General features: G+C 43.3%; 1 protein-coding gene across 3 annotated transcripts in view; it reads right to left on the bottom strand.

The window, feature by feature from the left end:
* AFF4 (ALF transcription elongation factor 4) overlaps positions 1-17,704 on the bottom strand; it is a 216,451-nt gene that overhangs the window by 86,983 nt on the left and 111,764 nt on the right. For all 3 annotated transcript variants that reach the window (XM_082254480.1, XM_082254481.1, XM_082254482.1), the window contains 3 exons: positions 7,107-7,193; positions 4,788-4,815; positions 3,994-4,042 (listed from right to left, as the gene is read on the bottom strand). In XM_082254480.1, the coding sequence (XP_082110606.1) occupies positions 3,994-4,042; positions 4,788-4,815; positions 7,107-7,193 (164 nt within the window). The remainder of the gene's footprint in view (positions 1-3,993; positions 4,043-4,787; positions 4,816-7,106; positions 7,194-17,704) is intronic.

Below are 17,704 nucleotides of genomic sequence, written 5' to 3'. Positions count from 1 at the left end.
TCACGGTTTTCCCAAACATTTTCCAACCAGCTCAATTGATTTTTAAATCAACTTGTTAAGCCGAGTGGTGCTTGCAAGGCCACATACGGCTTGAATTTTCTTAAAATAATAATATAAATAGCCTTAATGTGGTTTTAAAGGCATAAGGTTTTTTTTAGCTTAATGCATTCTCTGCATTCTCAAAAGCTTCCAATTCGACATACTCCAGCATCCCTAAATATTTAGCTGCCTCCTCTTTTGAGCCAGCGCTGTGCCTGTCCACAGCAGAGCTGCTCCCTTTCCCCCTACTCTCACAGGGCACAGAGCCACTGGCTCCTGTTGAGGTCAATTAGTTAATTATATCTTGAAGGAGCGTGGTGTGGGACTGAGCAAGGCATGAGTGTCCCCACGACACACAGCTTGCTATGGAGGCACTCAGAAAAGAGAAGGAGCAGAGAGCACTGGCAGGGGACCCCAGAAAAAGGGGATAAGAGATGGCTCTGTGCAATACCATTAAAAGTTTATTTTAAGAAAAAAAATTGTGCCTTTACAACCACTTTAACCTGTCCAAATATCATTTAATAGCTGGTAACTTGACTGGACACTTGGTACCAAGTAACAAGGTCTGCATGAATGAAATTGAATGCAATGCTGCTCCATTTTTTATGCAATATACACAGGGTTTCCCCCAAAAGCATCCATCCGTTATGAAAACACCTAGTCCAAGTTCTGTGTAGTATGTCAGGATGACCATGTAAAAAAATTCAATCTTCCAAATTAGCCTTAAAAATGTATTCCTATTTACAGCTAACCACTGGGCATTTGAAGATAAGTTGTAGAACTCTTGTAAATATTATTTCACCTCCATTTCCTACAGTACTTAAATCATATAGCTGCAACTAATAGATTAGCTCAACTTTCAGGTTCATTATGGCCTGTGGCTCGTACCATTTTTAGCTGTGATGCACACAGTACGTTTCGAGATCAAGCCCTCACAAGTGCTCCCATAGCAAGCGACTTGCTATGTGGGCACTCGGAAGGTAGGAGGAGACAAGAGCAATGGCGAGGAACCGCAGAAAAGAAGATATGTGCAAAACTATTGCACAAAGAAAGTAAATAATATGTTTATCATTAAAGAAAAAAAAAAAAAAAAAACCCTTTACAATCACTTTACTTTCCTTATGGTCACAGAGAACTAGAAACAGTACGTTTTGATACCTATAATTTGTCAAACAAGTACAAAATATATCTATTAAGAATTAACAGTCAAGCAAGTGTACTCTAAGATAAGAGGCTGTTACCAGCTTAATAGATTTAGTAAAACACCATGTGATCTATTTATACTCTTTACATAATCCTGGAGCTCACAACACACCATGCCAACATGTCAACAGCATAGATCCAGTACTGTAACAATCACTTATTTTTTTAACCAATTTAGGGTTAAATATTAATTTGCCATAAATTACTGATCAAACCCTTGTAGCACCCTCCTAGGTAGGTGCTAGGAAAACCATAAGGGAGGCCCTGTCTGCTTATCAGGGGGGCCTGATTGCTCAGCTAGGCTGTCATGCGATTCCAGGTGTGCCTGTTGAGCTTGGGGAGTCTCTCCATTATGTTCAATGAGGGCTCTTATTGGACAGTGGAGGAAACCTGGCCAATAGCACACCAGGGCTTGTATCTAACCCAGAGGGCAGAATCTGCCGCAATGCATCCTGGGATGGGGTATAAGTCTGAGGGGGGAACATGACAGAGCGTCTTTGGCGGGAAGCAGAGTCCCAGGAGGAGGGTGACGGCTGTCTCTCCTTCTGTCAGCGTGAGGGAAGTGTCCTGGGCAGTCGGCCTAGAGGATGGAAGGTTGAGCTGAGCTGCAGAGAGGGATCCGGTGTGCTGTGGACCAAGTGGAGCTGCTGGGCAGAGGTTTCCAGGAAAGCAGTGTTGTGAGTACTGTAAACTGCTCAGGGTCTGCCTAGGATAGGGGACCAATCCAGAAGGTCAGAGGGAATCCGGGAGCCAGCTAACCAGTAGAGAAGGCTAAGAAAATGGGGTGCCAGTGTCTAAGCCCTGAAGATAAGTGTGTGAGAGAGGGTGCCGGTGCGGGCCCTGAAGTGTACAAGCGTTCAGCAGTGATAAAGTAGCTACCTCAGCAAAGAGTGCCAAAGGGAGTTTCAAAAGGACTGAGTCACAAGGAGGTGATCAGAAGTCAGTTCAGTTTTAACAGGCAGCAGGCCAGCATTAACCAGCATCAAGCCGGCATCAAGTCAGCGCCAACAAGCATTTTTCAGTTGTCCCCAGCAAATTGTGCATAGTTGAGCCAAAGGAGTATCCCACTCAACCCTTCTCCCATCCAAGTTCTCAATAAATATAAAAAACCCAAAGATACTGGACTGGTCATTGTCTCAGTGCTCACCCTTGGAGAACATGCTTAAATGCGCTGTTGTTGTTAGCGGTAACCCAGGCGGACCCACATCCAGCAAAATGGCTGGAAATCCTGCTACACGCTTATGGAACTTTCCAGTAAACGGGTCACTTTTTGACACGGATGCTACAATACTTATCTAATGTCATGGGCTACATTTTAAAATTATATTTTTGTAAAAGGTCATCATACCACAAAGGGGAAGCCATTTGTGGGGTTTTATTATTTGTGAAAGGGGGAGACTTCACTTGCCAAACCCAGCTTTCACTTTGACACTAATGCCAGTTCGTAAAAGTTTCAGTCTGCACAGCCAAAAACAGACCGTGACTTAAAGAGATACTAAACATACAATGTTAATTGTCATTATCCCTTCTATTTATGTATAAAATTAAACACAGTGGCATGATCTTAAAATAAAAAGGATCAGAGTACCTTTTTCAATCATTGCTGTTTAGCAGTCAAATGATGTTTCCTAGGTCTTTACTGTCCTCAGGGAAAGATCTGAGAGAGGAATTTATAGTACTCTGCTAATGTATGCTCTATAGCAGCAAAAGACATATAGAATAAAAATCTGTGTCTGCACAGCGCTGATTGGTGTTGTGCCAGTCACGTGACAAACAAACTGCTTTCAGAAAAGAGAATCAAAATAATAGCTACAAAATGTTTTAGAGCCAGTTGTCACCACAATTTCAGAGTTCCGGATGTGTTTCCACATGTGCGTTTTTAAAGCGTTCCAGTGCGTTTTCCCCCCTCTTTTTGCCTCATCTAAAAAGAGTGCGTTTTATGCATTTTGCCATGTTCCATACAGAAAAAAATGCATCATGTTCTACATGTGTTGACTGCACTGAAACACACTGCATAGGTGTGAACTAGGGACATTTCAATCAATATTAAATACTGTTCATGCACTTTTAGTGCACAATAAAAACAAACTGGACTGCATCTGGGGAGAACCAGTCCTAAAAGCTTATTACAAATCTATATTTCAAAGCAAATGTTTATTTTTATTTTTTGTAATAAAACGGTGTAGGCGGAATTTAGGTGGAGCGACAATAGCTTTCATTTTGTACACACGAAAAATATCTGGAGAAGGTTCGGCCTAACAGGCTGTGCCAAAGCCCTTCAGCCTTTGACTATGGTATGTGCTAATACTAACAGGGAGGTGAAATCTCTATCAATCACCATCGTATATCCTTCCCTCGTAGTGTTTAGCAATGCGGTGGAGGGAGGAAGGGGACAGTTATTTACTACTGTGTATACCCCTTCATGTGTGGCTCTTTAGTCATGTACCTGCACAGATCAGAAAAAGGAGGAAATAAACAGCTCATAAGGAAACTGAAGCTGGAGCATGCTTAGTAGATATGGCAAAGGCCACATCACTATCACAGGCTGAAGTGGGGACACAGACAAGAAGGAAGGGACAGTGACCAGCAGAACCAACCAGGATTTTTGTAATCTAAAGAAAACTAATGCTCTAGTGGATGAGCAAGTATGAATACAATGTAATATAGCACTCATTGACAGAAAAACAAACGAAAAATTAAATCAAAATAAGTGGGGGGACGTTTTTGTATCCCCCAAATAGAAAAACTTACGCTTTAGACTGATGTCCATTGGAAGTTTTGGTTGAAGCAATGTATCGTTCTGTGAAACAAACATGCTCATTAGAAAAAATAATGTATAACAAATTTTAAAAAGTAAACCCAGATATTTTTTAAATGAGCTTTTACCATTTATAACTGTTTTTACATTTAGTTCAGCCCTTAAAGATTAGGTATTGAATAGCATAGGAAAAGGTTATAATTTCTGTCAGGTTTCATCCCTCCTATTTATTGCAATACTGTAGGTGTTTAAAATGTTTGGAAGGTAAAACTAAGAAAGAAAAAGGCACTGCTAGCCACTACACACAAAACAAACACGAGCTGTGATTATGAAGAAGCGCAATGACCAAAAGTGACCAGAAATGCAAAATATACTACCATAGTTAGAGTTTATTCACACTAGTACGACTGACACAAATTTGAATGGGTGTGATTTGGATGCGACTTGTTGTCCCTCTGCAAAGTCTGACCCACCGTTGAAAGTAAAGACTTTACAGATTCAGACTTTTACACAATTTTTTGAGGGTTAACATTGAGGTCTATGGCCCTCAAGTTGCATGAAAGTCAGATCAAAATAGTCGTTAGTCACTGCAACTTTAGGTCACACATATATAAATGGCTATCATTAGAAAACATGAAGTACACTTGTCACGTGACTTTGATGTCGCACAAGTGTAAAAGGTTTTACATTCCTAGCTACCACTTATGTATACCACTAACATATTTTGTGCTCTATCACATTTGACAATCATACTTTTTAAAAAGATGTATTTAGCAGAATTACTCACTTTGCTCACTAGTGGAAAAGGTAGATTCCTGAAAAAAAGAAACAAAAAAAAACAAAGAACTTTTTAAAAGGTCACTGACCAAAAAAGCAATGGATCATGAATAGAAAGTTTGATCTACAGATAGATAGATAGATAGATAGATAGATAGATAGATAGATAGATAGATAGATAGATAGATAGATAGATAGATAGATAGATAGATAGATAGATAGATAGATAGATAGATAGATAGATAGATAGATAGATAGATAGATAGATAGATAGATAGATAGATAGATAGATAGATAGATAGATAGATAGATAGATAGATAGAGATGTATTAGGTTATTCTGAAATCCTACACCTATTCTAAAATAAAAATAAAAAATAAAGGAAGTTAAAATGGAGCTTCTGTTTCGTCATTAGTTCCAGCCTCATAAAGGATTGTGGTTTTTCAAAGTAATGTTGCACAACTGTGAAAGCTATCAGTAGGGAGATCATTGTTTGGAAGTACTTAGTCAAGAAAAAAAAAACCAATGTCACAGAAATCAAGGACTTTAATGGGACATAAAGTTCTGTAGGTTCTGTAACCATGGCAGCCACATAGAAGTCCTGAATAAAAGATGGCTGCGTAATAGAATTTGCACAGCGGGCACTTTCTACTTCCGACTACCACAGTAGACGCCAGCACCTGCAAGCCCATCCCCTTCCTATCTCTCAGAGCCTTGCACCTCTTCCCCTGTCAACCCTTGGCAAGGAGGAGGATACTCTCTCCCCCATTTGGCACCGGGCAAAGGCTGGCTGACTTGAGGCAGAGCAATGGATATATCATAAAGATAGACATACCTTGGAATTCTCCACGACTAGCTAATCTCTCGTCTTGTTCACACCTCCAGCACTCTCCTACATTCCCACACTCGTTTCCACTCCTACTCCCCTCAGTCACCCACTATATTGTCAAAAGTATTGGGATGCCTGCCTTTATACGCACATGAACTTTAATGGCATCCAGTCTTAATCCGTAGGGTTCAATATCAAGTTAACTCACACCCTTTGCAGCTATAACAGCTTCAACTCTTCTGGGAAGACTGTCCACAAGGTTTGGGAGTGTGTCTATGGGAATGTTTGACCATTCTTCCAGAAGCGCATATATGAGGTCAGGCAAAGATGTTGGGTGAGAAGGCCTGGCTCGTAGTCTCTGCTCTAATTCATCTGGAAGGTGCTCTATTGGGTTGAAGTCATTACTCTGTGCAGGTCAGTCATGTTCCTCCATATCTTTATGGATCTTGTTTTTTGGTTGACTGCCTTTTCCCACTTCACCCAACCACCCCCCCCCCCCCCCATCATCGGCATATCCTTTAGCATTATCCTAGTTGCAACTTGCACCCTTCAGCTTTCCTATATACCCCCCCCCCATATTCTCTTGCTGCTCTACTCTGCCCCCTAGGTTGCACCACACATGTGAACCTTCCATTCCCTGTAGCCTCTATCACCACACTACACCACCTAGCACCCTAACTCCCCCCTACTGCACACCCCCTCTTACTACCATGCCTGCAGCCCCCAATACCCCGCATACCACAGGTTATAACACCTCTCCCTCTACCTTCTTTCAACCATCATCTCACCCTCATGCCTGCACCCCTCCTCTCACCACTGTACCATGACCACACCACCATGCCCCCCCCCTTCTCCAAACCCCACCCACCACTGTGCATGCACACATCTCTAAACAATCACCTGTCTCCAAAACAATCACCTGTCTCCAAGCCCATTCTCCCAGCACACCCACCCTCAACTGTGCCTGCAACCCCTGCACCCCCCCCCCCTCTCTTACCAGTATGCCTACATTCCCCCTCTTACCACCGAGCCTGCACCCCGCTGTACACACCCTGTAATTGACCAGGTCCTCTACTTCAGGAGACATTCAACCAGTTCAGTGAACATGCAAACATTTTCTTCTGACTTATTAAAATAAATTAAATGCAGAAACTGACCTAAAAAACCATCTTATTGTAAATAAATATATTGTTTATATGTGTTGAAGTTACAGTGCCTTCAGAAAGCACTACTGCAATTGTAGGATCAGAACAAGTCAAATCCTCAAAAATAGAATTTTTTTTTTTTCAGAATGGAAAAGCATAAACCTTTTACCACTCTTACAACAAAAAAAGGCCTCTTAACCAAAACACTTCATATATATATATATATATATATATATATATATATATATATATATATATATACACAGAAATGAAGCAGATTAGTAACAATTCAACCTTCTCACCAGAGGATAAAATTGGCATAAATTTTGTAAACATTAAACACAAGAAGTCTAACCTTTGTTGGGAATGGGAATTTAGAGAGCTCAGTTTTGCAAGGGGTGTGAATCGCAGTCAAGGGCGGAGGCCATGAATGCGTCATTTCCTGAAAAAGTAAAGAATATATGTTAGCAATTCATCTCCACACATATGCAAATCACATTAAAAGCCAACTGAAAAATTGTTGATTAGCAACCAAATTTATTTCAGTCCTTCAGAATCTTTGTGGATGAAAAGTATTCTTACTATTAGTAACATATGTGGAAATTCTAGCCTTGTTCAGAGAATAGAAAAAGTTTCTCCAGGGCAACTGCAAGGATTTTAGAAAATGTATTTTTCTGCAAGGATTTTAGAAAATGTATTTTTTGCAGAGTATTTATAAAACAGTGAATGGTAATGGCAATCACTGCAGGTGCATCTTTCTGGTCAGTGTTTTAATATACAGTGAATAATTCATTACCGATGAATGTTTGGTGAATGTCACACAGACTGTCTGCGCCTAGAGCCAATGGCATGTAACTACTCAGAGTGACTGGGAATAGCTGCTTTAGCTGTCAGCCTCCAATTGCTTTCAATGGGGTTTTCGCCCGCAGCTACATAGAATGTGTCGGCAGATAAGAACCATTTGGCCCATCTAGTCTGCCCAATATATCTGAATCCTATGAATAGTCCCTGGCCCCATCTTATATGAAGGATAGCCTTATGCCTATCCCATGCATGCTTAAACTCCTTCACTGTATTTGCAGCTACCACTTCTGCAGGAAGGTTATTCCATGCATCCACTACTATCTCAGTAAAGTAATACTTCCTCATATTACTTTTAAACCTTTGCCCCTCTAATTTAAAACTGTGTCCTCTTGTGGTAGTTTTTCTTCTTTTAAATATGCTCTCCTCCTTTACCGAGTTGATTCCCTTTATGTATTTAAAAGTTTCTATCATATCCCCTCTGTCTCTTCTTTCTTCCAAGCTATACATGTTAAGGTCCTTTAACCTTTCCTGGTAAGTTTTTTCCTGCAATCCATGTACTAGTTTAGTAGCTCTTCTCTGAACTCTCTCTAGAGTATCTATATCCTTCTGGAGATATGGCCTCCAGTACTGCGCACAATACTCCAAGTGAGGTCTCACCAGTGTTCTGTACAGTGGCATAAGCACTTCTCTCTTTCTACTGCTTATACCTCTCCCTATACATCCAAGCATTCTGCTGGCATTTCGTGCTGCTCTATTACATTGTCTTCCCACCTTTAAGTCTTCTGAAATAATTACTCCTAAATCCCTTTCCTCAGATACTGAGGTCAGGACTGTGTCAAATATTCTATATTCTGCCCTTGGGTTTTTACGTCCCAGGTGCATTATCTTGCACTTATCCACATTAAATTTCAGTTGCCAGAGTTCTGACCATTCTTCTAGTTTTCCTAAATCCTTTTCCATTTGGCGTTTCCCTCCAGGAACATCAACCCTGTTACATATCTTTGTGTCATCAGCAAAAAGACAAACTTACCATCGAGGCCTTTTGCAATATCACTTATGAAGATATTAAACAAAATTGATCCCAGTACAGATCCCCGAGGTACCCCACTGGTAACATGACCTTGTTCTGAATGTTCTCCATTGACTACAACCCTCTGTTGTCTGTCACTCAGCCACTGCCTAATCCACTCAACAATATGGGAGTCCATGCTCAATGACTGCAGTTTATTGATAAGTCTTCTATGTGGGACAGTGTCAAAAGCCTTACTAAAATCTAGATATGCAATGTCTACTGCACCTCCACCGTCTATTATTTTAGTCACCCAGTCAAAAAAATCTATAAGATTTGTTTGACATGATCTCCCTGAAGTAAACCCATGTTGTTTTTCATCTTGCAATCCATGGGATTTAAGATGTTCCACAATCCTATCCTTTAATAGGGTTTCCATTAATTTGCCTACTATTGATGTCAGACTCACTGGTCTATAGTTGCTCGATTCCTCCCTACTACCTTTCTTGTGAATGGGCACGACATTTGCCAATTTCCAATCTTCCGGGACGACTCCTGTTACTAATGATTGGTTAAATAAATCTGTTAATGGTTTTGCCAGCTCACCACTAAGCTCTTTTAATAATTTTGGGTGTATCTCATCAGGACCCTGTGACTTATTTGTCTTCACTTTAGACAGCAATCTTAGAACGTCTTCCTCTGTAAAAGACACATGCATCAAACGATTCATTAGTCATCCTTTCAAGTGGAGGTCCTTCTCCTTTTTCTTCTGTAAAAACTGAACAGAAGTATTCATTAAGGCAGTCGGCTAGCCCTTTATTCTCTTCTACATACCTTCCGTCCTTTGTTTTTAATTTAGTTATTCCTTGTTTTAATTTATATATCTGAAGAATGTCTTATCCCCCTTTTTCATAGACTGAGCTAGTTTTTCTTCTGCCTGCGCTTTAGAAGTTCTTATAACTTGCTTGGCCTTTTTCTGCCTAATCTTGTAGATTTCCTTATCTTCATTGCTCTGGGTTTTTTTATAATTACAAAATGCTAGCTTTTTATTTTTAATGATTTGGGCCACTTCTGCTGAGTACCACAGTGGTCTCTTCCTTTTTTTGCTTTTACTGACAAGTCTAATGCAATTTTCTGTTGCCTTCAATAATGCACCTTTTAAGTAGTCCCATTTCTCCTGGACTCCATGTAATCCGTACCAGTCTGATAAGGACTCATTTATGACTAATTTCATTTTTGAAAAGTCTGTTTTTCTAAAATCTAAAACTTTTGTTTTTGTGTGGTGTGACTCTTTCACAGTTCTTAAATTAAACCACACTGACTGGTGATCACTGGATCCCAAGGTTTCGCCTACAATGACATCATATACCGAATCCCCATTTGTGAATACCAGATCCAAAATGGCCTCCCTCCGGGTTGGCTCCTCAACCACTTACATAGTTACATAGTTAGTAAGGTTGAAAAAAGACATCAGTCCATCCAGTTCAACCTATGATGCGTGTGTGTGTTTGCTTTTAACCGTACACTGTATGTTGTGGTCTTTAAGGTGTCCATCTAATAGTTTTTTGAAATTATCGATGCTCCCTGCTGATACGACTGCTTGTGGAAGAGAATTCCACATCCTTACTGCTCTTACAGTGAAGAACCCCTTACGCACTTTAAGGTTAAACCGCCTTTCCTCTAGTTTTAGTGAGTGGCCACGTGTCTTATTGTATCTCCTTTCTCTGAATAGTTTGTTCCTTATGCTCGGGTCACCAGTACAGTATTTGTACATTGATATCATATCCCCCCTCAATCGTCTTTTCTCCAGAGAGAAAAGGTTCAGTGCTTGTAGTCTTTCCTCATAGCTGATGGCCTCCATTCCCCTAATTATTTTTGTTGCCCTTCTCTGGACTTTCTCCAATTCCAGCACATCCTTCCTGAGGACCGGTGCCCAGAACTGGACAGCATACTCCAGATGTGGTCAGACCAGAGTCTTGTAGAGTGGGAGAATAATCTCTTTATTTCTGGAGTGAATCCCCTTTTTTATACATCCCAGTATTCTGTTGGCTTTGCTTGCGGCGGCTTGGCATTGCATGCCACTGCCAAGCTTGTTGTCTACCAGTACCCCCAAGTCCTTTTCCATCCTAGACTCACCCAGAGGTTCCCCCCCTAGTGAGTAGCTTGCTTTCTGGTTTCTGGCCCCCAAGTGCATTACTTTACATTTTTCTACATTAAATCTCATCTGCCATGTAGTTGGCCCCCCACGTTATTTTGTTCAGGTCTGCTTGCAAAGGTTTAGTTTTGCTCTTTTAAATTTATTTCCCTTTGGAATGCACTGGCCAATCCCCTTGTTAAGTATGCTCTTGAAGCACTCCCATTTTTCCTCCGTGTTCTTTGTTTCCAGGGTTCTATCCCAATTGATATTTTCTAGCAGCGAGCGCAGTTTAGGGAAATTGGCTCTTTTGAAATTCAGTGTCCTTATATTACCCCTCTGCTTCCTATAACTGTAATTAATACTGAAACTTATTGACCTATGGTCACTGTTTCCTAAGTTGTCCCGTATTTCTGTATCCGTGATCAGGTCTGTATTGTTGGTAATCAGTAGGTCAAGTACCGCATTGTTTCTTGTCGGTGCATTCACCATCTGACCCATAAAATTGTCCTGCAAAACATTAAGGAACTGCCTAGCCTTGGCTGAGTGTGCGGTTCCTTCTGCCCAGTCTATATCTGGATAATTAAAGTCCCCCATTATAATGACATTTCCCATCCTTGCTGCCAATCCTATCTGTAAAAGGAGGGCCGCCTCACCCTCCTCCCTCTGGTTGGGGGGCCTATAGCATACGCCCAATATTAACTTCCCCGCCGTGCCATCCCTTTGAAGCTCTACCCATAGGGATTCTGCCTCATCCATAGCTCCATTATTAATATCATCCCTCGTATTTACCTGTATGCTGTTCTTAATATACAGACATACCCCTCCCCCTTTTTTACCCTCTCTATCTCTGCGATAAAGGGAATACCCCTGAATGGTCGCCATCCAATCATGAGAGCTGTCAAACCAAGTCTCAGTTATCCCCACAAAATCTAAGTCCTCCTCAAACATCAGCAGCTCCAGTTCTCCCATCTTGTTGGCCAGGCTTCTGGCATTGGTATACAAACCTCTTAATTTTGATCGGTTACATTTATCCTCATTTGATGTTTTTAGGCTGCTCTCTTGATTTTTCCCCATACCCACCCTGGGTATAGGAGCTCCGAACACCCTACCGCTAATGCCCCCATTTCTGCCCTCTGAAACTTGCTTTCCACTGGCTAATTCTACATCTGTACCCTCCCCCCCCATTCCCTAGTTTAAAAGCCCCTCTAACTTTTTGGCCATCCTCGCACCCAGTACGGCTGCACCCACCCCATTTAGGTGCAATCCGTCCCTACCAAAGAGCCGATGACCGACTGAGAAGTCAGCCCAGCTCTCCAGGAACCCGAAACCCTCCTTACTACACCAGCTCCTCAGCCACTCGTTAACTTCCCTAATCTCCCGCTGCCTCTCTGGTGTGGCTCGAGGTACAGGTAGTATTTCGGAAAATACTACCTTGGAGGTCCTAGTCCTCAACTTAGCGCCTAAGTCCCTGAAATCGTTTAGGACTCTCAGTCTTCCTCTGCCTATGTCATTGGTACCCACGTGTACCATGACAGCTGGGTCTTCCCCAGCCCCACCCAATAATCTGTCCATCCGATCCGCAATGTGCCGAACCCGAGCGCCCGGCAAACAACAGACTGTTCGGCACACACGGTCTTTGTCACAGATTACACTGTCTGTCCTTCTAATAATTGAGTCCCCTACCACCAGCACCTGTCTTTCCTTTCCCTTTCTCCCGGCCTCACTGGAGGAGTTCTTCCCCTGGCAGCTAGGGGCGTCCCTCTGCTCCAGCAATGCTGGTCCCTGACTGGTTTCCCCAACATCACACAACGGGGCGTATCTATTGGGGTGCTCCAGCCCAGGATCAGCCTCCTTGCCTTGTCCCCTTCTACCCCTCCTAACTGTCACCCCTCTAAACTTCTCTGATGCCTGCACCTCCGATACTCCGCCCACCTCTGTGCAGACCCCTGCCTGCACCTGGCTGGTACGATCCTGGCTCTCATCCGGTATGGACATTCGTCTCAGTGTTGCCAGCTGCTTCCCTAGATTCAGGACCGGGAAGCAGCTGGCAACACTTGTTGCAGAGACAACCCCAGTAGGGAGTTTAGAATATCTGTACTCCTGGTAGAACTTGCCATTTTAACTTACTAACTCGGAACCCTCTCTGGGTCTACCAAAAACGAATTGCAAATGGTCCTATTTGCAGGTGTGAATCTGGCCTTATAAATAAGTCCCTTGGCTTTCTATGTTCTTAAGAAATTGCCCTTACCATGCCTTTTCTAAACCCGATTTCTAAATAGGAGGGTTTCTTTAAAAGTAGAAGGAAAACAAACACAAACTTAGCCTGCTAAATGCTGCTCCTGACCGATTGCAACTCATGCATGTATTTTGTATTTGCCATCAAAATATTTTTTTTTATACAATTACTGTTGCCAGTCAAATGTATGTAAAATTAATAAAAATCAAATATTTACAAAAATCCTAAATTTGTTTATCGGGGGGGGAGGGGCAGCAGCGCTATCCCACGGTACATAGTCTACAATGTAACTCAGGCAGGCTTGATGGAAAACCTTGAAAAGTTTATTTATAAAAATTATATATAGTGATGATGATTAAAACATAATAGAATGTATTCCAAACCAGATCTGTGGCGTTGCTGAGGGTCACAGGATGACCGAGGCCGCTGGGTGAGCCGGAACTGTGTAGATGATCACAGCAGGGAACCAGGCATAAGGGGGAAGGATCTTATGTGCCAAAAGCAGACCGGACCAGCCGGTAAGGTGGCGTGGCTTCCTCCCACCCGATAGTGTGGCTGCTCGCACTGAAGCAGTGTAGACGTGCCGCGGAGCCGCCAACCAGAGGTATCCACAGCGGAGGCCGCTACTCGTAAGCGGCGTCAGCAAGCGTCGGGACCTGGCCTGGAAAGCATCAGAGTTGCCGTGACGACATGTTTCGCACTGCTGTGCTTTGTCAAAGTCACGGGAGGAACAGCAACCTGAACATTTAAGGTGGAGGAGGGGGCGGGCACCCAGAGTTGCCACGGCAACTCTGATGCTTTCCAGGCCAGGTCCCGACGCTTGCTGACGCCGCTTACGAGTAGCGGCCTCCGCTGTGGATACCTCTGGTTGGCGGCTCCGCGGCACGTCTACACTGCTTCAGTGCGAGCAGCCACACTATCGGGTGGGAGGAAGCCACGCCACCTTACCGGCTGGTCCGGTCTGCTTTTGGCACATAAGATCCTTCTCCCTTATGCCTGGTTCCCTGCTGTGATCATCTACACAGTTCCGGCTCACCCAGCGGCTCGGTCATCCTGTGACCCTCAGCAACGCCACAGATCTGGTTTGGTATACATTCTATTATGTTTTAATCATCATCACTATATATAATTTTTATAAATAAACTTTTCAAGGTTTTCCATCAAGCCTGCCTGAGTTACATTGTAGACTATGTACCGTGGGATAGCGCTGCTGCCCCTCCCCCCCATTCACTGACTTATGCTGAATCAGCATTAATTAGCAGCAGCACCACACGGTAATTTGACTTTATTCATTCCTGAGAGTGAGAGATATCACAGTTAGCGCTGGAAGTCCCTTTGTTGTTTAAATTTGTTTATCAATTTAGGCCACTAAAAAAAATTCCCGATAAGTGTATATTGTTTTGCACTAAAGTTATAGCATCTACAAACTATGGGATATATAGAATTGTTTTTCATTTATTTATTTTCTTAATAGCAATGGCAGGGATCAGCGACTAATAGAGGGACTGCAATATTGCGTTGGACAAATCGGAAACCTGACACTTTTTTGGTAACTAGTGACATGAATACAGTGATCAGTGCTAAAAAATATGCACAGTCACTGTACTAATGACACTGGCTGGGAAGGGGTTATCATGGGCGATTAAAGGGTTAACTGTGTGCCTAGCTGGTGTTTCAGTGTAATGGAGGAGATGCTTTTACTAATGGCAGGCATGGATCGGTGTTGATGCTTTACAGCAGGGATATGCAAACGTTGCAGAACTACAAGTCCCATGAGGCATAGCAAGACTCTGTAGGCCACAAGCATGACTCTTAGAGGCAGAGGCATGATGGGACGGTGTGGCTTCTCCCCCCCGACGCATTTTTCCTTATAAGGGTTCAGCTGGGATCAGAGCACAGCACGCACCATCACTTAGTCTTAATATACCCTCTACATGTAGACTGACACTGCAGGCGGTCGCGTTCGGTACACTTGGAACCATTGTTTATGCCCAGTTCCTTCCATTTGCCATGTAAGTGTTTCTTTTTTAATAAAGTTTTTTTAAAAGGATAATGCACTTTGGCACTTTATATCTTTTGTTATGGGGGAGCTACATTAGAGTACAGTATCAACAGTGAGTTGGATATGGTGGAGTGGAGAAACATTCAGCCCACGCATTGAAGCCGCCATTGGATACCCTTTATCTGGTGCATCCGTATAAATAACAGTGGTTTATGCCTACCCTCTACATACTTCTGGTAAGAAGTTTGCACTACCACCGAGGTGTCACCTCACTTGATTTAATTTTTTCACGTGTAGTGCCTATTCACCAATAAGGCTCACTGTTTAGTGTTATCTAGCAAGAGGCTATTTATTTTATTTCACCCTCACATATCGGTCTAAGATTAGCAAGATTGAAGATCAACTATTGATGGAAGCTTGATCTTTGGCAATTTGAGATTATCTGGATCAATTGGAGGACTTTATATATATAATTTTTCACGATTGTTATAAATTATATGTTTTTGCATAAAGAATTTTCACATATAGTTTTTCACACTGTATGAAGATCACCATAATATTTGGGTCATCTCAGATGTCATATGTTTAAATATTCATGATTGTGTTGAGCGCACTATACCTTTTTTCACATTTATTTTCCCCATTTCAGTGCTGCCACATAATTGTATGGTTAGCGCACCCTATTTTCTTTCACGAAGAAACACTTTGGCCAAGGCTGAATCCAGAGTCAAGCCCAGATAATCCAGTCTCAAGGTGTCAGCGCAGAGTTCTGACAGATGACCGACAGATTCCCCAACAAGACTGAAGGAGAGATCCGCTTCCAACAGGAGATAGTCTAGGTACCTCAGTCCTCCGCTGGCGCAGCAATGCCAATACCAGTGCCAAGACCTTGGTAAACACTCTGGGAGCTGAGGCGAGACCAAAGGGTAATGCCACAAATTGATAATGCTCCTCTGCGACTGCAAAGCGAAGAAACCGCTGGTGTTCAGCGTAGATAGGGATGTGTTAATATGTGTCCCTGATATCTATGGAGGCTAAGAAATCTCCCTGGTGTAGCGATGCCACTACTGTGCGGATGGATTCCATCCGAAACTTCTGTACCCACATGAAGCGGTTCAGGATGGGACGCAACTTGCCTTCCTGGGCACGGTGAAGAGGTTTGAATAAAACCCTTGAAAACGTTCCTGAAAAGGAACCGGTACAATCAATCCTTGCGACAGCAAATCGTGTACTGCCCCTCACAAGTCCCTTACCCAGACTGGGGATAGTTGAAGATTGGATGGGAAAAACCTGTCCGACGGGCGAGACCGAAATTTGATCTTGCACCCAGATCGGATCAATTTGTAAACCCAATTGTCCTGAATCAAGGAGGTCCAGGGTTCCAGAAAGAAACGAAGACGTCCGCCCACACCAGAATCGGGTGAGGGCACCCCTTCATGCAGATGAGGACTTGTCTACAGGTCCAGATTGGCCGGTCTTTGCTTTCTCCGACCACAGCTTCTTGGAGCCTCCAGAAGACCTGAATGATTTACCTTTTTTCTTTGCGACCCGGAGGCAGGGAAAAAAAAAAAAAAAAAAGTTTATGAGCATTAAAGGAAGGCCCCCGCCTAGGACACAGCGCCTTAGCAGTGGTCCTCAACCCTGGTCCTCGGGGCCCACTAACAGGCCAGGTTTGCAAGATAACTAAATTACATCACAGGTGATCTCATTTGCTGCTCAGTGATTGCAGTATTCTAGTCTGCATCTCCCCAAGGTAATACCTAAAACCTGGCCTGTTAGTGGGCCCCGAGGACCGGAGTTGAGGACCACTGCCTTGGATTGGGGAAGATGATGCTCTTACACCCCCTGATACCTTTAATTAACTTGTCCAGAGAGGATCCAAACAGATTCTCCCCTAAGAAGGGAAGAACAGTCTAGGCCCTTTTAGAAGCCTGGTCCGCCAACCAGCTTTTTAGCCACACCATGCGCCTAATAGCAATCCCCACTGCCGACGCCCTGGCCACCAAGGAAACTGAATCCAGAGACGTAGCACACAAACACCAGGGCTTAGCCAGCTGGTCCAGTAGTTCCGACACCGCAGGGGGGAGCCGTTCAGCTCCCAAGGTACTGTTAAGTAACTTCACCCATTCTGTAGCAGTCTGTGCTACCAAAACATTCTCAAATGTAGCCTTTAATATGTGACCTGCTAGGCTGCTACCACCACGTGTAATGGCAGGACAAGGATTCCACCTGTCTATCCACAGAATCCGCAAAAGATGGAGACTCTTCCACCAGTACCAGAGTCGCTTTATTCAATCTGGACACGGGGCGGGGATCCACTTTTGGTGGTACAGTCCACTGAGCGGGCACTGCCTCCGCAAAGGGGAAACAGCGTGCAAAAACGCTTATGCACCACCATGTGCTTAATGCGCCACAATTGTTCATCCAAAATAGTATGAAACAATTCTGAGCAAGGGAACACCTTGCCTGATTTACGGGAGCCAAAAGACACATGCGTACCCGGCACTGTTGATTCATCAGCCAATTTTAAAGTTTCCTGCAATGAAACTATCAGAGCTTCCACCAATGTGCGTTCTCACACAGCGGCTGATGAGGACAGGTCTTCTTCACCGTCAGAATGTGACAACACCGACCCCTCAGGGTGGGCTGCGTCTGCGGCGGCCATGTCTATCTCAGAGTCCGAAGACCCTGCTGAAGGACGTGAGGGCGGAAAGCGTTTGCAGCTGGCAGCACTAGCAGTGACAAAATCTACCTTCGACATAAGA

This window comes from Pelophylax lessonae (genome assembly GCF_965119305.1).
Source record: "Pelophylax lessonae genome assembly, chromosome: 4".
Lineage (NCBI taxonomy): Eukaryota > Metazoa > Chordata > Amphibia > Anura > Ranidae > Pelophylax > Pelophylax lessonae.
Note: the sequence above shows the minus strand (reverse complement) of the source record. Positions and strands in the feature narration are given on the sequence as shown.